General features: G+C 34.0%; 3 protein-coding genes across 9 annotated transcripts; 1 reads left to right on the top strand and 2 right to left on the bottom strand.

Moving 5' to 3' along the window:
- Positions 1-2634: 2634 nt before the first annotated feature.
- Positions 2635-8120, bottom strand: LOC148607778 (uncharacterized). The gene is made up of 6 exons (XM_088547035.1): positions 7799-8120; positions 6886-6990; positions 5269-5344; positions 4647-4814; positions 3803-3903; positions 2635-3540 (listed from the first exon to the last, which is right to left on the bottom strand). Exons 1-6 carry the CDS (start codon positions 7931-7933, stop codon positions 3493-3495), a joined length of 633 nt encoding a protein of 210 aa, XP_088403161.1. The 5' UTR covers positions 7934-8120; the 3' UTR covers positions 2635-3492.
- Positions 8121-8127: 7 nt separating this feature from the next.
- LOC148607779 (sedoheptulokinase-like) lies at positions 8128-24616 on the top strand. 7 transcript variants are annotated; one of them, XM_088547027.1, is made up of 6 exons: positions 14299-14395; positions 16786-16919; positions 17733-18414; positions 19036-19211; positions 20720-20917; positions 24175-24616. In XM_088547027.1, the coding sequence occupies exons 3-6, from the start codon at positions 17741-17743 to the stop codon at positions 24573-24575; spliced, it is 1449 nt and encodes a 482-aa protein (XP_088403153.1). In that variant the 5' UTR covers positions 14299-14395; positions 16786-16919; positions 17733-17740; the 3' UTR covers positions 24576-24616. The 7 variants fall into 7 exon arrangements, with proteins under 7 accessions (XP_088403155.1, XP_088403152.1, XP_088403153.1 ...); XM_088547024.1 differs by lacking the exons at positions 14299-14395; positions 16786-16919 and adding exons at positions 15109-15151; positions 21620-21825 and having other exon boundaries at positions 24175-24431; XM_088547029.1 differs by lacking the exons at positions 14299-14395; positions 16786-16919 and adding an exon at positions 8128-8202.
- LOC148607780 (uncharacterized) lies at positions 10093-14254 on the bottom strand. Its single transcript, XM_088547034.1, has 6 exons — positions 13974-14254; positions 13609-13713; positions 13059-13134; positions 12496-12663; positions 10949-11049; positions 10093-10524 (listed from the first exon to the last, which is right to left on the bottom strand). The coding sequence occupies exons 1-6, from the start codon at positions 14106-14108 to the stop codon at positions 10477-10479; spliced, it is 633 nt and encodes a 210-aa protein (XP_088403160.1). The 5' UTR covers positions 14109-14254; the 3' UTR covers positions 10093-10476.
- Positions 24617-24698: the final 82 nt, after the last annotated feature.

Below are 24698 nucleotides of genomic sequence, written 5' to 3' on the forward strand. Positions count from 1 at the left end.
AAATATCAACGGACTCAAAACACTTTCATTGTAAGGATTTCAGTTTAATTGTTTGTACTTCTCTTCAACCTTCATTTTAATTTTTTAATGTTTTTTTTTACATATTGCATACTGAACATAACTTGATTGTATTATGTTAACTCAGTCATTACTGATTTATTATTACAATTATATTAAAACTGTTAAATGTTACCCTGCAGTAATTCATTGATAATATGCTTTTGTGGGGATGACCAAGCTCCATGACAATGACATAAATCAGGGGTTCAAGTTAGTTGTAGTCCCAGGTCCTGGACCTTCAATTTCTGACCTAGAACCTTTGACCTTCCATTTTTTTAGATTCTGGACTTCAACCCTTTTTATTGACACTTTTTTAGGACTAAATTATTTATTTTAACCGTGGATAAGTCCAGCACCTTCCACTTATTTTATTGCTTGGAAATATTTACATTTTTCAGAAATCTTTCCCCCCCTTTACATTAGGATGTTAAGTGTTTGAGCATGTCTCTTTTCTATTCAGAGGAAAGATATTTCAATTAAAAAATACTTTTTAGATGCCCTTTCACTGCTTGACATACATTTGTTTATAATTTGTGAAGCTGTGGTTTATACAGGTAATGTGAAAATAATCTAAAATTATCTAGTTCTCTAGGTTTTAAATACTTCGTGCAACTGTACTGTCAGGGACAACTAAAAGTTAATTTTAACTTCATGGTATCTGATTGTCCATGAACAAAATATATTGCATTTGTATAATGTTAGTTCAAAATCAACATCTCTATACATCCTTTTTCCAGACAATAACTTGAGTAGAAGTAAATGGATCTCTATGAATTGTACAAGAGGGTTGAAATCCACAAGTGCATTGCTATTTTCTGCATCTCTATCAAAGGCTTTGATGCTTTAATCAATAACCTACATAACTAATATTTGCAAGAAGTGACTGATATTACATCATATTTCTAGAATAACTGTCATTTTTTTTCTATATTACCGACCAGATACGCTGTAACAGGTGATTTGAATATCATAAAAATTGTCTTTGTAATAACTGGAGGACTTAAATAATTTGAAACAGCAAGTTAATTGGGGTTGCAACATTATTTTTCTAAATGATGCAAGACCAGTTGATTCATCTGATGAGGAGAGCAGCATTTTTTACATAAATTTCTTGATAATAGTAATAATTTGATATATCCAAGCACCTCCAATCCTCAACCCTAATCCTCCCAATTTACTAGAATAAATTTTCCACAATTTAGGTGTTTGCCAGTTAACAATTCTTTCAAGTACACATAGTGTGTACATGACCCATAAACTATTGATATTAAATTTAAACAAATGTCAGTCATATAGTAGCAGATACAACTAAATTCTTGGCGTCTTAAGTTAACCATAGTTTTGGATAAAGCCTCTAAATGAGTATTTCCTTCCATATTGAGTCCTATTTTAAAGGGCTTGTAATATTGGGCTCGTTTTCTTTGTAAATTTAGTAAAAATATTAATTGCGGCCCACCACTATTTGGGAAACAGGCTATAGTAATCACTATGATATGGGGACTTTTTGATCCGCCGAAAAACCTGACCGCTGTTACTAAAATAGAACACAGGAGCCATACAGTAGTTATTCGAATACATCTCCAAAACCGTTAGGTTTAGCCAAATTATGACAAAGGGTTACGTACAAGTGTTCAGCATGATGTGGTTAATTTTTATTTTATCCTGTTAAGCCTTATTGGAGTCACTGTCCTTTTCGACGTTTTTGTTCGCCATTTTTTATGTTATTTCTTTCAAAAATCTTCTCTGACACCACTTCACCTATTGGAACGTAACTTGGTATGAATGTTCATATAAAAAACTATTGAATTAGAATGATATTAATTTCTTTTTCGTATTTGCATCATTTGTGGAACAGCATTTCAGTTGGGATTTATTAATTTCTTGCGTGCTTTTGTCTGTCCTTTAAAATCGCCCATTTTTTGGTTTGTTCGGTCAATACATGGTAAAAGTAAACAGAAACAAACAATTCTGACATACATTTAGTTCTAGCACTATATCTGTACCATCACCCCCCTCCCCTCCGCAAAAAAAAAAGATTATATACATACAATAATAATTGTAGGCAAGGTACAGAACGGAAAAAAAGATTTTTGGGGATTGAAATCATATTTTTGTAGCATATTTAGGTCATTTTCTCTTAGGCATAAATTCATAACTGCTATATATAAGTTACCTTTGAAGTGTTTAAGGTCGAGTGTAAATCTACAGTGTCTCATGTTGAAAATAGACAATAGCCAATTTTCATATTGATTAAAGTTTGCCATGGATTGTTTCGGTTTCTTTGTCATGCAGCCAAATTGGCATTGATGAAACATTTAAAGGAACAATATGCAAATGACCATAAAAGGAAAATCCATCCACCAACGTGAATGACGTTGAGACTAATACACCACAAATTCAAAACAATTTGGCCGGAATTTTTGTGACACCACTACCCAGAGTGTGTATTTGACCTGGACGCCAACATAAAAATAGATTTTACCTATTAACCACAGAATTATCCCCCCCCAAAAAAAAAACAAAACAAAAACAAAACAAAACAAAAACAAAAACAAAAACAAAAACCGTAAGAAATATAGTTCGATACAAACATTTATTGCATAATATAGATGAAGAAAATCGTACCAACGTTTTATAAGCTCCCGTAACCGTCTATGATTATTTAGAAAGTCAACAGATCTGTTGGCATGTTGGCTATTGTCTCTTCGGCTAACGGGGACCCTCATCTTCCCAACGAGCTGTCTTAACAATTCATGGGTAACCTACTGGAGCTCACAGCTTATAATACGCGAGTACGCGAGTTTCCTATTTCATCAGTCATTTTTTATAAATTTGGTTGGTAAAATTATGATTTCGTCACAGGTTTAAATGTTTTCTTAGCAAAATACACGCCATGAAATTCATTTTTAAAAGATTTTAAGATAATTACTTCTGTACTATAATGCACTTGGTATATTTCGCTATTTACTGGTTTACTGGTCAGATTAAACAAAAATAACAAATCCCCCAGCTAGATTGTTTTCGTTGGTAAAATTATGAATTCAGAGCAAATAAGTCCGCATGTTTCGTAATTGCTAGTTTACTATCAAATACATCTTCATTGGGTGCTGAATACCTGGGGACAACATCCATTGTACCCATGTTGAAACTTACAAACTCCATTTATCATTAGTCGATAAATTTCTTAGATGATGTTCTTTAGCACAAACGGCTCCAATCCTTTTCAAGCAGGAGTATTTCCATATTATTATTTCTTTTAACATTTAACGTCCTAGATCCAAAATCAATTAGGCGGCTGAGGTGTGTGTAGGATGCTTGGGGAAATGTCTGACCATTTCACAAAGAGCATTCCGTTGTGGAAAATGTTTAAAACAGGTCAATGCAAACTTTAGAATATAAACTATACATGACTTTTATACTAATGGATTTCTGTTAGAAATATGGAACTCCTCTTCTTTTTCTACCGAATCCGGGCTTTACCTGTACATGAAGAATTAAAAAAAAAATTTTCAAGTACTAAGGTCAATATGCTGTTATTTTTGTTCATTTTTAATATTTAACACTTACATCCTGTGTCGATGCTGCGCACATTAACGATCGCTGCTCTTTATATTGATGTCAGTTTTATTACCAGGAATTTGATGAGCAAAGGTTCACCAGATGTTTTTTATTTTTTTTTATTTTTTTTTCAGACAAAAAAAAACAGTTTTGTATCGTTAAAAATTGATCTCATAAATCTTACTGTTTGTGACTTGCAAAACTCTGGAGGAGTAAATACGGATTCGTCGATTATTCCTACTGTGAAATTAGAAAACACAGTGAATTCTGTGTACCCGCCTTCACCTGTGATTTAAAACAAACATATAAATTAACGATGTTCACGAATCTAAAAACGTAATAAGGAACAGCAGAGTGTATAATTTCTTCGTGAGGTATATGGCAGATGTCACACAAGCAACACCGAAAGATAATTGTTATCTTCATTTCGAAAGTTTCAGTTGATATATTGTTTTGTTTGACAGTGATTGTTTTGCTTTGTTTTACTTTTTAGATTTTGTTTCTTAATATTTGACTTCTGATTGTTACTAATTCATAAATATGAGGGACGGACGTTAATATTGAAAAAAAAATCACTTGTCAAACAATATCAGAGAATATTTCGAAATATCGAAGTCACCAACAAGAGGATATCCTTGAAAGTATTTACTATTTTGCATTAAGGTTATACGCCAGTGCATTTGTTACGTTTCACCCTACCGAGCTACCCATTCTCTTTTTTATTTGGCAAAACACAACAGGGAACACCAAACGGCAACTCACAGAGAACAAATCGTACCACGCAAATAGCCAAAACGTCAATCTCACATAAACACGCACTCTCACAAACGAAAAGCACGACCCCTGCTAAAATGGAATAAACGTCATTATTCTGGAAGAGCGAGCAGTTTCAGCTTCTTGTATGGCAACATTAATGCTTCTCTTTGCAGAATTATATCATTGACAGCATAGGTCTGTGCCTTAAGTTAAGCAGTCTTCTTATGAAATATATGCTAGTTGATCAATGGATTTCAAGTGGACATGCCTACCGTTAGGATATGTTCCAGCGAGATGTGCCTCTACTGGAGTACAGTTTTGGCCAACTGTAGAATACGTTGTCGAGCCTTTAAACCGTGGATCTCTGAACGAATACATATCGACAGGAATTGTATCTGGATATCTACCAACGAACGTTTTACCTAAATGTGTTGCTCCAACTGTAAAACAAGGCTTAATTGTACTCGGTAAAATAGAAAGAATATAAATCTGTTCAGCATTTTTGCATGCTCCCGAGCCAAGGTTTTGAGGCGAGTTTCGCTCCCTCAAACGTTTGAGAGGGAGAGCGAAGGTGGGATAAAATTCTGACCTGAGAGGATAGAAGATGTGAAATCCGACATGAAATTAATTTCAGCGTAAGCTATTATTTCATCGTAATCCGACCTTATGCAAACATCTATACAAGTTGCATTATCAAGTAGCGATCTATTGAAGTGCTCCATATTTAAAGTCACTGACATGTTATGATTGACAACTACAAGCTGTATATGTTTTGATGTTCACTTAACAAGAATTTTGTTTTTCATACTAGTATACTAAACAGAGAGCTATCAGTTCGTATTCAGATTTACATATTATTGATAAATATCACTTGGCTATTATAATATAACGTACGTGGAACACACGATTGATTAAATGCTCCGATTTGAATGATCTGACAAACCCCTTTACTCCATACGTATTCTTTGCCCTAAAACAACATAAAAACAAAACTTTACACAAAACGAAACCTATATGATATATTAAATGCTTTGAATACTTTGGATGAGTGAAATGCTATATAACATTATCTAGCTTTCATTGAAGCATTTTTTTTCTTATCTATTTTGATCAGGAATTAACGTTGGGGTTCCACTATATAGATATATAGATAGGTCACTGCAGATAACTTTATGATAATTTGTGGAAATAAAGCTATATTGAGACATTTAAACAACAAATCCAACATTTTCTTCCTCTAAAAGGATATATTTTTCAAAACCTTACATTATGGAAATGCCCCGTGCAGGTCCGGGTGTTGAAAGAATAGGCCTGCAGCAGCGCTAAGCTTGTCGTAAAAGGCGACTAAATAGTGCTCAGAACCTTAGCCGGGGGCTAGGGCGCTCTGCCCACAGAGCAACTGGGATGTGTTCCCCAGGTGGTGGAATGGGGTACCCTGGTGTGTTACATGCTGGGGTTGTCAGGCTATAATACGGAAAACCTGACCGCAAGCCATAGTGGTGCACCGTGTTAGGAAAGATGTCACGTTCCTCGCACGTTAAAGAACCCTACTGTGGTATTCTCCCGGAGTAGGAACAATAGGGCTCTGCCACAGGAGGCTAAATTGCCCGGCCCTACCCACCTCTCGCTATTTGTCGACCCCATTGTCCTTGTGTCCCATCCCTTTTTCATTTCATCATCATTTCATGTTCATTTTATCATCATTTTGTTATGAAAATCTGCAGCCATGATAACATAATAAAATTATACATCAGTTTTCATAACAAATTTTGGGTGCCTTCCCAAAATAATTGTCAAAAAAACAGGTTTTCTAAAATATCAGGCACTTAAGAACTGCCAGAAAAAGTAAGTTGGCATGGTATTATTGTTAAAAAACAAATAAAAAGTGTACCTATTTCTGCTCATTAGTTCATAATTTTAATTCTTTAAGTTCATGCGAAATTTTACATTTAAAAAAACAGCCAGTTGGTGCAGGGAAGCGAACCAAATCCAGTGAGGACCTGAATCTTTCCGGATAGCCTAAAGCGTGCATTTAGGCCTCTTTACCTTTACTAGTATTGCATCTATTCATGTACGAATACTCTACTACTACCTACAATCAATATTTTCACCAAGTTTCACATTTCATTTTTAAGTTTTACAAAATTAGACCGGGTCAGTCTTGTACACGAAACAGTGCACCTGAATCTCATTTGTATAGTGCAACATGAAAGATATTCAGCGAAGGCAATTCGGAAGAACACTTTTTCGAAAAAAAAATCGGTGATTAAGGATACAAAAAGCTCCTTTTATATTACCTTATACGTTTGCCCAACTCCAATACCATGTGTAGATATGCTTGAAACAAGTTTTACATGTTTTTGTTTGTTGTCTTTGGTTGTTTATTTGTTTTATCTTGTTTCAATAAAATCAAGAATTAATGCATCCAGTATTAAACGCAAAAGAAAAATTCTAAAGACATAAAGTAAATTTGAACATAAACTTCCTGTTTATATGTTTATTTATAGATACCTGAGAGAATTCTTGAATGACCGATGTGGCGATATTCTTAGTGTAGTCTATGCCACTGATTGCCATTCTCTTCTTTTTGGCATCGTAAGATACTCTCCGCATACCCTAGACGACACACAAAATACAACATATATGATATTGTTTATCATGCCGTTCTCAGAATGTGCTTCCCTGCCCTATTCCCAAAATGATTAGCTGAACTCGCATCGAAATCAATGAAATTAAAAAAAATGCCTCTTAAATTTGTCAAAATTTAGGATTATATATATATCATTATACCCTTACTCCCCTTTTAAACACCCCTTGTATGTCTAGTCCGAATTCCTTTGTCTATACAATTCTCATATTGTTGATATATAATAAATCATGCTATCTGTCTTCAGTTCTATTCATCACTGAATGGAATTTAATTAAAGTTTCTCACATTATTCATCACATGATCCTTTGAGACCTCCATTTTTGATTTTTTTATCCAAATTACTTTTTGTTTTGGTTTCTTGAGACAAGACATAGGCTATATCATTGGTCAAAAATAGTCATTTTCTTATCTGTAATTCCTCTAAAGGCATTATATAGAATTTGATGAAAAAAAATCACATGATGAAATATCCTCTGAATCTCAATCTGAATGAATTCAGTGATTTCCCTTACGGTTCCTAGAGGGGAGAGTAGACACTGGGGTATCGACAAGTATCCTTTGTTCACAGTTTTTCTAGTATATTTTGGATACTGGTATGCCAGCATATATCATAAAGAGGATGATTTCAGTGTTATAATAATATGTCTATTGTAGATCAAACTTTTCATATACCGATGCGTTAAGGATCGACATTCCAAAACGGAAAGGTGCTCTTAATATCAGTGCAGCATCTGCCTAATTCAATTCTGAATAAATCCCCAAAACAAAACATACCCTTGAAACAATCAAATCGTTTCCCTTCTTCTGTCCTGTGAAGACATCTTCAGTAGCTTCCCACTGGTCCGGTGTACAACATTGACCAACAGTTTCAGAAACTACACAAAGTGTTAAAATTCCTGCCAGCCACATTGCTCCAACTTCGCGATATCCTAAAGGAAGGTTCCTTGACTGCTATTGTGAAACTTATTGTATGTATTTCATAGATCTTATGATAATGAATCGACAGAACATATGTTGACTGAAGAAAATAGCGTCATCTCTGGACAAGTGTTGACTGAATATTTGGGTATCCCGAATCGTATCAGTGTAATATTTTAGTTGTAATTGTTCAACACATGCATGTGCTGCAATTTTACATTAAGACGCAATAATTTTCTGGATCAATCAGGCCATAAAATGTGAGTTAGAAGCAAGTAAATTATATACAAGTGTGTCTATCGTCTATTATTGTAAGTTTAATTAAAGCCAAGAATGGTACTCATGCATGGTCAAAAAGAACGAACTGAAGAAGCTATTGGGAGCACAATATGCAGCCATTTGTATAAGTTATCGAATATTACTATGTATCTGTCGGTCTGTTCATTGTAACAGAAAACAGGAAATAGATGACATAGAAAGCTTGAAAAAGGAGACATGGTACAAGTCATCATGCTTAAGCTATATACCAAATATCTAATCATCCCCTCTCGAAGAAGCCAAGACAGCTGTTACGGAAATATTTGATCCGAAAGGAATGACGGATGGAATGAGGGACGGGCGGACAATCACATCACTGTACCTCCCACTTTCCAAGTGGGAATATAAAATAGCCAATTTTCAGGCTAGGCTTCTGGAACAGGGTTATGTTCTACAAGATTGAAGTCATCACTACAGACGTTTTATGGTCGTCATCATGAACTCGTGGATCGTTACGGTGTATCCATCTGCGCCATGAAAACTGATTTGTTCAACGTGTAATAGTTTTCTTTTCCTCTTTTGTCTACCCCGGACTTACTTTTTTATGAGCAACTCGGCGGTTGTTTCTAGAAAAGCAGAAGACCCTTACCCTATCGGTGCACTTAGTCCATGCTCCCAGTTTTTAGTGGAGTCCGAGTTGCTCATTTGCTTTTGTTACTTCGTATGTATGATTTTAGTTACTTCATGTTCTTGGTTGTGTATGTCTGTTTTCCATGGCTTGACTTTGTCCCTGGATTACATTCGTTTGATAACCGCTATAACCTTGTTTCCCTTGATAACTCTTTCATTTTGATTAAAATTTGCAATGAACTGGTTAAGGTTCTTTTGTCATGAATCCAAATGTGATTATTTTGTCCAACAATGACTGTACTACATACACACATCACCTATTTCTTCAGTCATTTTTGATAATTTTTTTCGATAAAGTTTCCAGAACTACATAAATGACTCGCAGAAAAATACACGCCATGAAATGCAATCCAACTCATTTATTATAGATTTTAACATGATTATTTCTTTATAACTTTAGAATTTACTATAATGCGCTTGGCATATTTAGCTATTTATGGAATTCATATTTTTTTTAAAATAAAAAAAAAAAAAAAAAAAAAAAAAAGTCCTCAATCTAAAAATTTTTTTTTTAAATTATTTCAAAGCAAATACATTGCTGATTAAAACAATGACCATGATGACTATGGACAGTCAAAATAAAACTGGTGCAAAAGTCATTTCAACTTAAACGTTTAATTTGTTTTATTCGGTAACATTTTGGCCAAATCAACAGTTGAAATGTTCCTTAAAAACATAATTTGTCTAACTCAGACACAAATGCGTTGAAGTAGACAGCCATAAAACATCAATGCAAATTTAGTATCGACTAAGACACTGAATTTTTAATCAAACGTTTTTGCGCGTCGAGGTGTACACATTTTCTCTACCTCAAATCAAAAAATGTTGTGATAGACGCTTTTGGTCTTACTTAACCTAAAAAGCGTTGACATTATAATTGTTTAACTGACTCAACCAAAAAGTGTTTACATAGCCACTAAATTTCTAACTAAATATTTTAGTTTGTTTCAGATCGACAAAAAATGACTGAAGCAACATTTCTTAACTTTGTGATAAACAAAATGTATTTCTCATAGGTAAATTAACGTTGGTTGAGATATTTTGTGTCAGTATCAGTCATAAAACGATTGTAAATGGTAACAGCAGTGATTGTTTGTCTAGTAGTGTTATAAGTAAGCATGCTTCATACTCGCCAGTTTCCAATCAAACGCATCTGCATTGGATGCTGAATACTTGGGGAAGACATCTTTTTTACCCATATGTTGAAACTTAAAAACTCCATTTATTATAAATCGAATTATTTCTTAAATATTTTAACACATTCATACGGCTCCAGTCCGTTTCAATCACGAGTATGTCCATATATTTTTAAGACTTTTAATCTAGTGATGACAAATACAACAACTTTGTTGAATATGGATAACGTATTGTATGATTGTATCAAAATGGACATCAATATAAGAATTTGAAATTATTTTAAACATTTGACGTCCTAGATCCAAAATCTAGTGACTGATGTGGGGTAGATGGTTTTGGGAAAATGTTTAAAAGAGCATTCCGTTGGGGAAAATGTTTCATATATGATAAGAGTCAATGCTAACTTTTGAAAATAAACTATACATGATTTGTGTACTAATAGATTTCTGTTAGAAATATGGAACTCCTCTTCTTTTTCTACCGACTCCGGACGATACCTATACAGTAAGAATAAAAAATTAGATACATGTATTTTAAGTATAAGTATGCTGTTCATTTGTCAGAACTAATGTCGGACACGTATGTCTTGTGTCAATGCTGCACACCTAAACGATCTTTTCTCTTTGTGTTGATGTCAGTTTTAGTGTCATGAATTTGATGAGCAAAAAAGTTCAACAGTTTTTCAAGGAAATCAAAATCCAATTTCTTTTTTTATTTTAAGGTTGTCGCCTAGTAATGAATGAAAACGCGATATCTTTATCACATAATTACCTTGTTTTCTTCTTTCTTTCCCTGTGAGGGTATCTTTTATAAATATTAACAAAACGTTTGACAATGGCAGTATACTGTATGATTATCACCAAGAACAGATTTCAGACAAAAACAGTTTTGTATCGTTAAAATCGATCTCATGAAACTTACTGTTTGTGACTTGCAAAACTCTGGAGGAGTAAACACGGATTCGTCGTTTATCCCCACTGTGAAATTAGAAAACACAATGACTTCTGTGTAACCTCCTTCACCTGCAGTTTAAAACAAAATGTATATAAACGTGATGAAGTTCACGAATCTATTGTTCGTCGTAAACAAACGTAGTTAATACAGCGGAGTGTAATATATAATTTCTTGCTGAGGTATATGGCACATGTCCGACAAGCACCACCTAAACTTGTATTGAATAACATTATTGTTCCCTTCATTTTGAAATTTTAAGTTTTGTTTAACAGTGATTGTTTTGTTTTACTTGTTTGTTTTTGCTTTAAAACATTTGAATATTTGACTTCTGATCCACACTCATTTATAAATGATATAAACATATGCTAATGTTCGAAAAAGCGAAATAGTTGTCAAATGTCAAATTGATGGTAACGGAAAACTATTGACCAAACTTTACGACAAACGTGATGACTTTTCGTTCAAGATTGTCAACTTTCCATTCATCTGTGACAACATCCCTTCAGCACCTGCGTATGGAGTGTTCATATCACAACTCATACGTTATGCCAGAGCTTGCCGAAACTACACAGACATTTTGTATCGCGCCAGAATTCTAACAAATAGGCTTCTAGAACAGGGTTATGTTGCTACAAGACTGAAGTCATCACTACAGAAGTTTTATGGTCGTCATCATGAACTCGTGGATCGTTACGGTGTATCCATCTGCGCCATGAAAACTGCGACATAGTTTTCCTTTCCTCTTCCGTCTACCCCGGACTTTTTTATGAGCAACTCGGCGGGTGTTTCTAGAAAAGCAGAGGACACTTACCCTACCGGTGCTCCTGGTCCATGCTCCCAGTTTTTAGTGGAGTCAGAGTTACTCATTTGATTTTGTTACTTTGTGTGTATGATTTTAGCTACTTTATGTTCTTTGTTGTGTATGTCTGTTTTACATGTTTGGTCTTTGTCCCTGGATTACATTCTTTTGATAACCGCTATAATCTTGGTTCCCTTGATTACTCTTTCAAATAAAATCAGAGATTTCGGAATACCAAAGCCACCAACAAGAGGATATCCTTGAAAGTATTTACTATAATTATGCAGTTTGATTATACGCTAGTGCATTTGTTACGTTCAACCCTACCGAGATATCCGTTGAACGGTTCTCTTTTCTATTTGGCAAAACACAACAGGGGACATCAAACGGGCAACACAGAGAACAAATCGTACAACAGAAAAGAGCCAAAACCAAAAACACCACACTCACACACACTCACAAACGATCCCCACTAAAATCGAGTGAACTTAATTGTTCCGGAAGGATGTGCAATTCCAGCTTCTTGCAAGACACCATTCGTGCTACTATTTGAAAAGTTATTTCATTATAATAACAGCATAGGGCTGTACATAAAATCGGTCGTAAACCAGTCTACCTTACAAATCTATGCTAATTGATCAATATCTATCATGCAAGTGGACATGCCTACCGTTTGGATTGATTGATTATTGTGGTTTAACGCCCGAGCACCTACCGTTTGGATACGTTCCAGCAAAATGTGCCTCTATTGGAGTACAGTCTGGCCCAACTGTAACGTACGCTGTCGTGCCATTTAACCGTGTGTCGCTGAACGAATACATATCGACAGGAATTGTATCAGGAGATCTACCAACAAACGTTTTGCCTAAATGTGTTGCGCCAACTGTAAGACAAGGCTTAATTGTACTCGGTAGAATAGAAAGTATATAAATTAGTTCTACATTTTTCCTTCCAAGTCGAGGTTTTGAGCCGAGATTGGCCCCCTTCAACGTTAGGGGGAGCGAAGCTGGGCTCAAAAGCCTGACATGAGAAGACGGAAGACAGGAAATGCGACATAAAATCATTTCCAGCTGAAGCTATTATTTCATTATAATTCAAACAAGTTGAAATATCATGTATCGGTCTAATGAACTGTTCAAATTTAAAGTCACGAAAATGTATAATGATTGACTATATTACGAGTCGAAAATGTTATGTTTTGTTTTCAATTTACAAGAGTTCTATTTTTCATACTAGTATACTAAACAGGAAGCTAATTACTATTATAATATGACATACGTGGAATACACGAGTGATTAAATGTCCCGATTGGAATGATCCGACAGACCCCATTACTCCATACGTATTCTTTGCCCTAAAACAAAATATAAACACAGAAAGAAAACTAAACAAACCGAATGATATATTTATTACTTACAGTACTTTGGAAGGGTAAAATATGCAATATACAATGTACCAGTTGGAACATGTTTTGTCCTTATCTATTTCTACTTTAATCAGAAATTAACGCTGAGACAAATCCAGGGAAGACAATTCCGAAGCACCCCTTTCCAGTAACAAAATTCGATGCTTCACCGATACAAAAAGCTCTTTTTTAACATTTTACATGACCCTTTGTCCAAATTTTCACAAGTAAAATACCATGTGTAGATACATTTGTATCCTTGCATGTTTGTTTGTTTGTTGTCATTGTTTGTTGTTTTTATATCTTGTTCAATTAAAGTCGATCAATTCAAGATTTTATGCATACAGTTTAAAACACAGAAGTAAAATTCTAAAGACATAAGGTGAATTTGAACATAAATATACTATATATATTTATTGATACCTGAGAGAAATCTTGAATGACGGATGAGGCAACGTTCTTCGTGTAGTCTATGCCACTGACTGCTAGTCTCTTCCCTTTGGCATCGTAAGATACTCTCTGCATACCCTATAGGCGATACACAAAATACACTTTATACACATGTACATGTATGTACTTGGTTATCATGCCGTTTTTAGGTTGTGTTCATATGTCAAAAAGGGGACGGTATCAGGCGCATGGGGTTCATAAAAATCTTTAGATCTGTAGATCAAACTTTACACGTACCATGCAGTATGTTTAGCTTTGAAATTCCATAACAGAAAAGTACTCTTAATATCAGTGCAGCACATGTCTAATTTCATTCCGAATACATCCACAAAACCTACCCTCGTTACAAACATATCGTTCCCCTTCTTCTGTCCTGCAAAGACATCTTCGGTAGCTTCCCACTGGTCCGGTGGACAACACTGACAAACAATTCCAGAAATTAGACTAAGTGTTAAAATTCCTGCCAACCACATTGCTCCAACTTCGCGGAATCTTTTCGAAGGCTTCCTTGACTGCTATTGTGAAACCTAAAGAATGTATTTCATAGATCTTATGATAATGAATCGAGAGTAAATAGGTTTACTTAATAAAATAGTGTCATCTCTGGACAAGTGTTAACTGAATATTTGGGTATCCCGAATCGTATCAGTTGTAATCTCAAGGTTGTAATTGTTCAAACACATATATGCGCTGCAATTTTACATTAAGACGCAAAATAATTTTCTGGATCGATCAGGCTATGACTGTGAGTTAGAAAGAAGTAAGTTCTGTGTCTATCATCTATAATTGTCAGTTTATAAGACAAGATTGTTACTTATGCATCGGGTAGCAAATATATCGAACTGACGGTACTCTAAGAGTGGGGAGCACATGCATAATATGCAGCCATTTTGGTATAAGTTATGGAAGATAACTTAGTACTCGGTCCTGTTAGCTGTTACTGTTCTTACAACATTTATTTTTTTGCAAATGCTTAATCAGAAAAAAAATTTATTGAAAACTTCATTTACAGAATATAAAATGGACTCTCCAGTTTTTTTCTTTTCCATTCTCCAGATATTCTTCAAGTGTGGCTGCATATTATACTACGACCTTAATTACAAGGAGTTAAATATAGGAATATATATAAAAATCCTTGGACCTTAGTACCAAACGAGCAATCAAATTCATTGCAAGATATAGAAAAAATAAAGGAATGAACCACAAAATTACTCTCTTTGATAACTACATTTAATTATGTCTCTTTTATTATACTATTCAGTTGTAGACAGATTTTCTACAGGACTAGGTGAGTTGCATGCCTAGCTATATTTTGACTCGGTACAATTCTAATTATTAAGTATGACACGGAATTTAAATTTTTTAACTATAGACGAGATTTAAAGTACAAGTATATATTCTTCTTTAAAAAATCGCTTTTAGCATCTGTGGGTTGAGATGGTAAAGGGGCGAATAATTGTTGTCATCACCATATTCTACACATTTCACTCCCCTACACAAGCAATCCCATGTCTAAGTATGAAGAATCCGGCATAATTTCATTTTAATATATGTTACACGTACATGCAAAGTGCAATCAACGGAAATACAATATGTCCTATGTAGAAACAGTCCAAAGTTTGTGATGGCATAGACAACATTTTTAAAAAAATGAATATCCAATTACATACAGCGTCATAAAGGACAGTTATGATAAGGTGCCTCTAAATTTATACTCCTACAATGAAGAGATTTGAATTCAGTTTCCCAATACAGTAGTTTTTCCATATAGAATGGCTTTCGGCACCAACTAAGTAATAGTCCAGATTTTGGGGCATTTTTTTCTGACATTTATATCTCAATAACTGTTACAAGTATTATAAAAATTAGCCTTGCAAGATTGCATACTGAGTTGAACTACAGCTAAGACAGAAAATAGCTTGCCAGCCTACTTTAATTTAGTGACCACTTCAAAAACATTTTTTTGTTTATCTGTTCGTCAAATTTTTGGCATTATCATAGAATAAACATTCAAGGAAAGTAGTTTACCCTAAGAATAGAAGGAAATTACAGGCCTGTTTACTCTTTAGGTTTCTTTGTATTTTTTTCAGTAGACAGTTAAAAAACCTGTTCTGGCAAGTGGTTGCAAAGTTACAGTCAAAATTAAAAATTGGGAAAAAAATTGTTTTGTAAAAAATCCTATTTCTTATCTAGGAAATAAATAACTGGGATTTGTTTCAGCTGGATGTTTTATTTAATGCAAACTTTTGCATACATTTAAAAAATTGAGATCAAAACAAGCATGTTTGATTTGGCACCTCAGATTTTGAAAATTCTACATTATTCTTAGCTCTTCTAAAAATTTATTAATTTCATTTGCCTGTGATTTTGCATTAGGGCAAGCCTCATTTCTTTAGTGCCATTTATAACTACATGTATGCTTAATGGCACCCTACAAGCCGAAGTGGATGGGTCCTCATTGTAAAACAGGTCTAATTATATGGTGCCAGTTGATGTTGTAGGAGAAGATTGTTCAAACAGGCTCAATTTTAGTTTGCATCAATTTTTTGTAATTCTTCATCTTGAATGTCACCAATAACTCCAGTTGATATAGAATCACTTGATTATAAGTCATGTGAGAGAGGGAAGCTGTTTTACTAGAAGAGAATAGAGTTGTCAGTATCTTATTCCATATTTAATGTCTTTTTTTTAATTCTTTGGGAAAAATTTGTTTATTTCAGTTATCATAAATCTCTAAAATATCATGCAGATGATCTCAGATTGCAGAAATGACATCTGATTTTTCAAAATTTCCTGGGGGTGGGCATGCCCTCAAATCCTCCTAGCAGGTTTGCACGCTCAACAATGTAAGATAAAAAAAGAGGTCTAAAGCCCCTTCCCCAATTTTTTGGGAAAATTTTGTAACCTGCTTTTATAAATTTCTTGATCCTCCCTCTGAATTATGATGCTTCTTTTGAACTAATTTCCACAGCAAATATTATTTTAACCATTCTCCCAGAAATTCATTTTGTTAAAATTTTAGTTGAGCAACTACATGTACATAAAAACTGCTTGAAAAAACATCTTCTCTGAAGTATTGAAGTAGTTATTTAGACTAAACTTGTTGAAAACTATAGAGTAGAAAGTTTCATAAAAATCTTTTTTTTATAGATTTTGCAGTATATTCCATTCAGAGGATATTTGCATTACACATGTTATAGTCATAAATGTGGTGCACAGTGGTGTCCAAAAAAGTCATATGTCATAACAATCATGCCCGATTTTTTCAGCCAATAAAAAACTAGGTAAATCTAAACTGGTAACAATATGTCAGTGAATTTTAATGGCTTAAAGGGGAAATTGCTCCCTTTGGTTGCTTTTCCTCCTCTTAACCATTAAAAATTCACTTAATATACTCTAACCATTATGTACATATGAGAAAGTTACATTAATTTTATGTTAAACTTTTGTTGTACTGTTTTTATCAATTCTGCAGAACATGACAAAGAAATATCACCTGAGATTCACTTGAAATGGTCTATTCATTTACACAGCTTACAAGTAAATCGCCTATTGTGTATTGGTGTCGATTGTCCTTCTATTGCTAGTCGATTTAAACAGAGTTCAAAATTTAATATATGGCAAACATAGCAAAACATCAACTTAATTTATTTTGACAGACCTGTTTACTCGTTAGGTTTCTCAGAATTGGTCAAAACAACACTTCAAAAACGAGTTAAAAAAATTTAATATTTTAAAACAGAAAATTGACATTAATTTTCTGGGTCCAGCCATGGTCCAAACTCTTCTAAACTGTACAAGTTTGTAGTCCTACAAAAAATTGTAAAATACACTGAAAGCCATTATTTGTCAAAATGTAGTGACAAACCTAGAATATGACTATGTCTTCTACTTCATACTTTAACTGTCAAACAACAATGTTTATACACTAGGTGAAATAAACTCAAGTTAGCATTAGAATGTGTAGCAAACTACTTGTACTTCTTGTTTCAAAATTTGATGAAAATTTTTTTAATGAAATTTATTTTATTTGAAAATAATTATGACTACTAAGCAGTCTGTTGAGCTCTTTCCATTTTGAACAGTTTTTTTTTCAGAACCTGGAATGGAGACAGATAAAGATAAAGAAATGGAGGTAAAGCTGAGTCTTGGTATAGACTTAGGGACGACCTCAGTGAAAACTTGTTTGATCAATATATCTAATGGTAAAATTTTACATTCCATATCTAGACCAACTCATGCTGATGTGCCAAGTAGTGAAGGGGTGAAAAGTGCTGAACAGGATCCCCAGAAAATCTTTCAAACATTAAAACAGATTCTACATGACATACCTATGGAATTAAGGTCTCGGATTGATATAGTTTGCATAACAGGACAAATGCATGGCGTTATGTTATGGACCAAGCATTCATTAAAAAAACATTTTTCTAATGTGGTTATTGATGAAAGGGTAGACAATTTGGTTGAGAAGGGAGAATATGCTGACATTGGTACAAGCAACCTGTTTACATGGCAGGATCAAAGATGTTCCAGTGAATTTTTATCCTCACTTCCAAAACCAGACTCCCATTTACCCATCGCAACTGGTCATGGATGTGCAACAATGTTATGGTTGAATAAATACTGTCAGAGTTATATAAATAGATATGATTGTAGTGGCACTATAATGGACTATGTTGTCGCAGGACTTTGTGGATTAGAAAAACCAGTAATGTCGGTACAATTAGCATCCAGCTGGGGGTACTTCAGCACCAGGGAAATGTCATGGAACTATTCACAGTTAGTATCTAGATTATAGACATACACATACATTTGTGTTAAGTATATAGATTTATAGACACACATCTATGATGTGTACTCTATGTATCAGGGTCAAATCTAGCGGCTTTTAATAGGAAGGGGGTTTCCAGTGCTCAGTAAAAGGTGCTCAGTGCTTTTATTTACTCATTTGTGCCCAAATTTTGCAATGTAAATTACCGTTTTGTATTGACGTTGATTGTACAAATATATCGTCCTACTTACATTTATTTTCTTATAATACATCGGAAACGAAAACTATCACCTAGAATTAAGACAGCTGATTTGAGATAAACAAATTTGACTTTTTTGCATGAAGGAAAACCTTTAAACTATGAATTGTACACACGTGTCCTTCCCGCAGCCTATCGACAATGGACATTTATTTTCCTCCCCGGGTCTGCTGACATGAGACACATATGTCCTTCTTGCAGCGAAAGAGTTAATGAAAAAATCATTCGTAAAGAATTGCCCTCATTCATTTTCTTCTCAAAATAAAAATAGAAAGAAATGTTAAATAATTATAGTTTTGTTCTTTTTGATTATTGCAATCAAATTTAGAAGCAGATTCCCTTCTTACTTATCGTCCTTTCTGTTTGACAGATTAAGCCAGTGTGGACTTCACATTGATTTGTTGCCCTATGTGATAGGTTCTGGACAGATAGCTGGAGCTGTACAGCATGAGTGGTGCGGGATCAGAGCAGGAACCACTGTAATGGCAGCTCTAGGTGATGTACAGTGTGCTGTGTATTCTGTGATCAAGTCGCCTCAAGATGCAGGTAAAATGCAATATGACTTTAAAATTCTCTGTCAGAATTAGGGTGCTATCCATTGATTTTAATTGGATGGCTAAGATCAAATTCCCCATCCTGGATTTAAGGACTTTTTACTTCTAAATGAGTCTAGTCTAGCTTATTTATGATTTAAAATTTGATCATAATCTCATCTCTTTTACATGCATGTTTACTTCCTTAGTTTTGTGAAAAAATATTGAAAACAATTTCAGTGAAATGGAACATATGAACATATATCAGTGTTTTGAATCAGGTGCTTCAAGAAAAGCAGATGTATACTGGTTTATCTAATACATTGTATATAGTACTACCATTTCTCTTAGTTTTTACAGCATGATCACTTGTATAAGACTATTTTCTTTTTGAACTACATTACAAAATCACAAAATTTTACATATTGTATGGTATTATTTCTAATTTGATTGCAAGATTTTGAAATTTGCATAGTATGGGTTCCCAGTGAGAAAAAAATACATTAGCCACAACGCCATGATATTAATAAAGGCATCAGAAATTTGTAGCTTATGTTAATAATATTTGAAAGATCATTCTTTAAAATGTGTTCATCCACTATCAGGCTCAACTAGCATTTGGCAGTCTCTTAAGAGTGGAAGGACCTCAGGACTTCTGAAATCAATGGTCCACTTGAGGAAAACCAAAAGTACTCAATAAAGCATCAATGAAAAGGGTTCTATGTCCAGGACTGTAATTTTAAAGGTAAAAAATTGAGGGTCCTGGACCTCAGTCTACCACCACTAATATAAACTTCTGTTTGGAAATATGGCCCCCTTTAGTAACCTTTTAAGAAGGAGTGGGATATCTCTGGTGTCAATTCTCCCTGTATCAAAGGCTTAAAATTGGAAATAACTACTCTCCAACAAGCTTGTGCTAACTAGGGAAAGAGTGATGGAAGGAAAGGTCTGCCTGAAGTCAGAATAACTGTCTTAGAATTAAATTTCCTGCCAACCATGGCTGAAGTTAAAGTAACTTGGGTCATAAGGATTTGTTAACTCTGTGCCTCTTTCCCATTTGTCAGGGCAATATTGGGTATAGTCTCAGCCTTGTCCAGTCTGTAAAATTTGGTGGACCCTGACTCAAAATTATGCTAAGAAACTGGTCCACATTCTGGGCCCAAGCTTAATTTAGTCTCAAAATATCCTAATGTGATGAATTGTAAATGCTCATCTTACCCAAAATCTCCACATTAATAGGTTTCCACACGAAACCAACAAAGACTATTCTACTTTTTCTTTAACCCCAGGCATTAGTCTGAACTTGAATACTTTCAGATGAGGCCTGGAATCACCTTGATGTAGGAATTTGAATTTATTGTAGGAATTAGTTACAGAATTATTTTACACATAGATACATGAATTTTTAAGTGACAGAGTCTTATTTACGTTTAACAAGACTTTGCATCAGTTCCATGTATATTTATGCCCTTGTTTTAGGTTTAAAATAAATTAAGAACTTAGTTTTAATATTTATTACAGTGTTGAACATGAGTACTTCCTGTCAATTAGCATTTTCTGTCAAGGAAGAATTAGTTCCGGTGGAGGCAGACAGCACATGTCCAGTGCAATATTTTCCATATTTTGAGGAGACCTACCTAGCAATCGCAGCCAGTTTAAATGGGGGGAATGTATTGGCACATTTTGTCACTATGTTAAGACAGTGGATGCAAGTTTTTGGTGAGTTTTGATACTTGTAAATGAGATTGTTAAGTAGCTGTCTTCGTAAGAATCATGCAAAATCTGAAAATTATGATACACCCCAAAAAAGGCTACATATTTTTATTTTTGTAATTAAGTTGTTTTATGGGTCTATACTATGAAATGTGTAATTATTCATTCAAATCTGCCTGCTCTTAGGAGATAATCGACATTGAAAATACAGTAGATTTTTTTGTATTTGAGTGCTATTTACAGAGTTATCTCCCTTAATTTTGAAATCTGCAGTGCATTCTATATAATTTTTATCTCCTTAGAGCACGGGTTATATGAAAAACCACATGTTTATTTCTGTTTACTATGACATTTCAAACAAAATATCAAAAATAAAAATATGTAGGCCTTTTACCCATGAATCACATTTTGCTTGATCTTTAGCTGGAGTGCTACTTAAGTCTGAAAGAATATGTAATGTTTTGTTTGTATATTATTTGTTTTTGCAGATTCTGTCAAATAAATGAAACCCTGTAAGTGCCATGCAATAAAAAGACAAATATATTAAATTGTGTGCACGAAATAGGAAGTTGTTCACACAAAATACTGTATAAAAACATAGAAGTTGTAATATTAAATTGTGTACACCAAATACCATATAGCATTAAGTGATGCTAAAAATTAAACAATATCTGTATTTAATAGCATTTAACAACTGTACTGTTTCAGAAAGATTCTTTGATTTGTTGTCAATTGATCGTTTGGAAACCTTCAGGGGACAAACAGACAGATGGACACAATTTTTTCAGAGGGTACCACTATGTGTATCACTATGTGTACCCCTGTGTGTACCACTATGTGTATCACTATGTGTACCACTATGTATATCTTTATGTGTACCACTATGTGTATCACTATGTGTACCACTATGTTTGGTAGGTATAAAAACAATGAATGATATGAACAATCTTAATTTGAAAGACAAATCTTTATCAAGGATATGCATTATGTACAAGTACGATGCTCCATTCGGTCAGTAATTGTATCCACCTATTTTGAGTTGTTTGTGAAAATCTTTGCACGCCCCTTTAAGCTCATTAGACTATTAGGAAATCATAGATATATTATTTAATAGGTTTTTGTTGTCAATGAATCAGAATAATTCATGAATTTTTAAGTTTGAAGGGGTTTTACTCTCACAAAGATCATAGCAGATCAAACATTTCATAATGAAAAGTTCATTCAGTAGTTCCATAGTCATTTCATTTATAAGATGGTGGGACCTTAGCGACTCAACTTAACTTAAAATTAAGTATTTACATGTATGTGCACAATTTAATATTTCGTGCACATGACTATGCATTTCTTGCATTAGATATAGCACTTACTACTAAGGGGGGTTTTAACTCCCTTGACTACTGTTACGAGTCTCGCATGGACAGCTATATAGCACTCCGTACGTACAGGCAATATATACTTTTTTATTGCATGTCACTTACAGGAATCCATAAATGTAATGAATAAAAGAAAAAAAATATACTGAACTGGTTTGAATATATGACAGTAAGTTCATTACATCAAAAATTTGCTCATTTTAAATGTATCTGAAAAATATATAATCATAAACATTTCTTTTTGAAAGGTAGTAAAGTTGCCATGTAGCCTGGTGCTTAGTGTATGAATTATCCAGTATTATTCTAAATTTTTGCAGTAATGTTTGTTGTCAATTGTTGGAACTCTTTCTTATAACAACCACCTACACATTAAAGTGCAAAAAATATAATTGTGGTCTTCGTTTACAATTTTTCAAAACTCTTCTCCTCTGACCAGTTAGAACCAAACTTGTTATGAATTTCTCTAAGGGTATTCTGAATAGAACTGATGTTGGGTTTTTTTATCTGTGGAAGATCATGGCTGCCGTTACTAAAAAAAGAAGATAGGGGTTAGACAGAAGTCAGAGGCCAGGTGAGCTATCACTTGGAGTCTGTTGTCCTCAACATCCTAAACAATTGTTCAAAACTATTCTCCTGTGAAACTACTTGACAAAATTGAACAAAAATTGGTTTGAATGTTCCTTAGGGTATTCTGCATTGAGCTGATGAAGCGATTTTTTATCTGTTGAGTAACATGGCAGATTTTACTAAAAATGAAACAAAGGGGTCAGACAGAAGTTTTCTACATATATCTCCAAGACTGTTATGTTGAGCCAAATTCTGACTAGGTAAAAGTGTTTAGCATGATGAGATCTGTCACTGGTCAAATTGTCATGTAATTTGTCAAGTCATGTTGGAGTTATTGCCCTTTTTCAATATTATTTGTCTATTTTTAACATATTACTTTTAAAAAATCTTCTACTCTGCAACTACGTGACCAATTTGTACCAAGCTTGGTATGAGTGTCCCTTAGGGTATTCTGCATAGAACTGATGTTGGGATTTTTGATCTATTGAGGAACATGGCCACCAATACTAAAAATAGTCCATAGGGGTCAGGCAGAAGGTTTTCCCGTATACATCTCCAAAACTGTTGGTTTAGTCAAATTCTTTCATTTGCCGAAATGATGCTCATTACAAGGCCTACAAAAGTCAGAATTGGATCAAAGTTGTCAGACGACTCCTTGTTAGAGTAATTGCCTTGAAATGTAAAAAATAATTATTTTTTTTACAGTTTTTAGTCAATATCTTGAAAACTATGATAGATGGAAAGAAAAATTCCATTGCTGAAATGACCTTAATGATAAGGCCTACCAAGGTCTGCAATGATCAAAGTTTTTGGATGACTCCTTATTAGAGTAATTGCCCTTGAAAGCGAAAAATGATGTTTGTAGCAGTTTTTAGCCAATATCCTGAAAACTATATTAAATAGAAAGAAACTTTCAATTGATGAAATAATCCTTATGATAAGTCCTACAAAAGTCTTATTTGAGTCAAAATTGTCAGACAACTCCTTGTTAGAGTTATTGCCCTTGAAAGGCAAAAATTGAAACAGGTGAGCAATTCAGGCTCCTTGGAGCCTCTTGTTGATGAAGTATAAAATGTTGATAAATGAACAGACTTAAAAATGACCTCTGTTTAATCCTGTTGACTTCAATGTTAATAAAAAAAAGTAGCACATCACATTTATTGACTGAAGCACAAGGCATGTGTTTGTAAACCCTGGATATGTTATTAATCAGCAAGTGGTTTTAGGTCTTTTTAACTGAATAGATATGTTTCTCATGTTTTTCACATTTTTTTATGATTTATGGTTAGCTTTAAACTACTTACTTTAAAAAAAATATTTCAGGGTTTACTATCGAAGAAGAGAAAGTTTGGAGTTCACTTGCTGATGTTTCTACAAATAACCCAGGATCAGATTGTGTTAAGGTCATTCCTGCACTCTATGGAGAGCGACACAATCCACTAATGACAGCATCCATTACTGGTCTAAAAAAAGACAACCTTGATATTGGAACTATATTTAGATCTTTATGCAAAAGTTTAATTGAAAACATATCAAGTATGATGGCAGTGTCATTTCTAGAAGCACATGGCATTACAAATTTGATTGGTTCAGGGTCACTGCTTTCTAGAAATGAAGTCATAAAACAGGAAGTAAAAAAGCATTATGGGAATTTGACAGTAGAGTTTGGGAGTAGTTGTGATTCAGCTACTGGTGCTGCTATGTATGCTATAAGACATGTATGATTTCTTCTGGTAAAAAATCAATTAAAGGAAGGGTAAACAAATTAAGCTTTTTCTTTTTAGATGATGTATGATCTTTTATACCAAATAAAGATAAGAAGAGGCAGATACAAGATACACAATCAC

Source organism: Perna viridis, chromosome 9, assembly GCF_037379345.1.
Source record: "Perna viridis isolate PV_CMFRI_1.1 ecotype Kerala chromosome 9, ASM3737934v1, whole genome shotgun sequence".
NCBI lineage: Eukaryota > Metazoa > Mollusca > Bivalvia > Mytilida > Mytilidae > Perna > Perna viridis.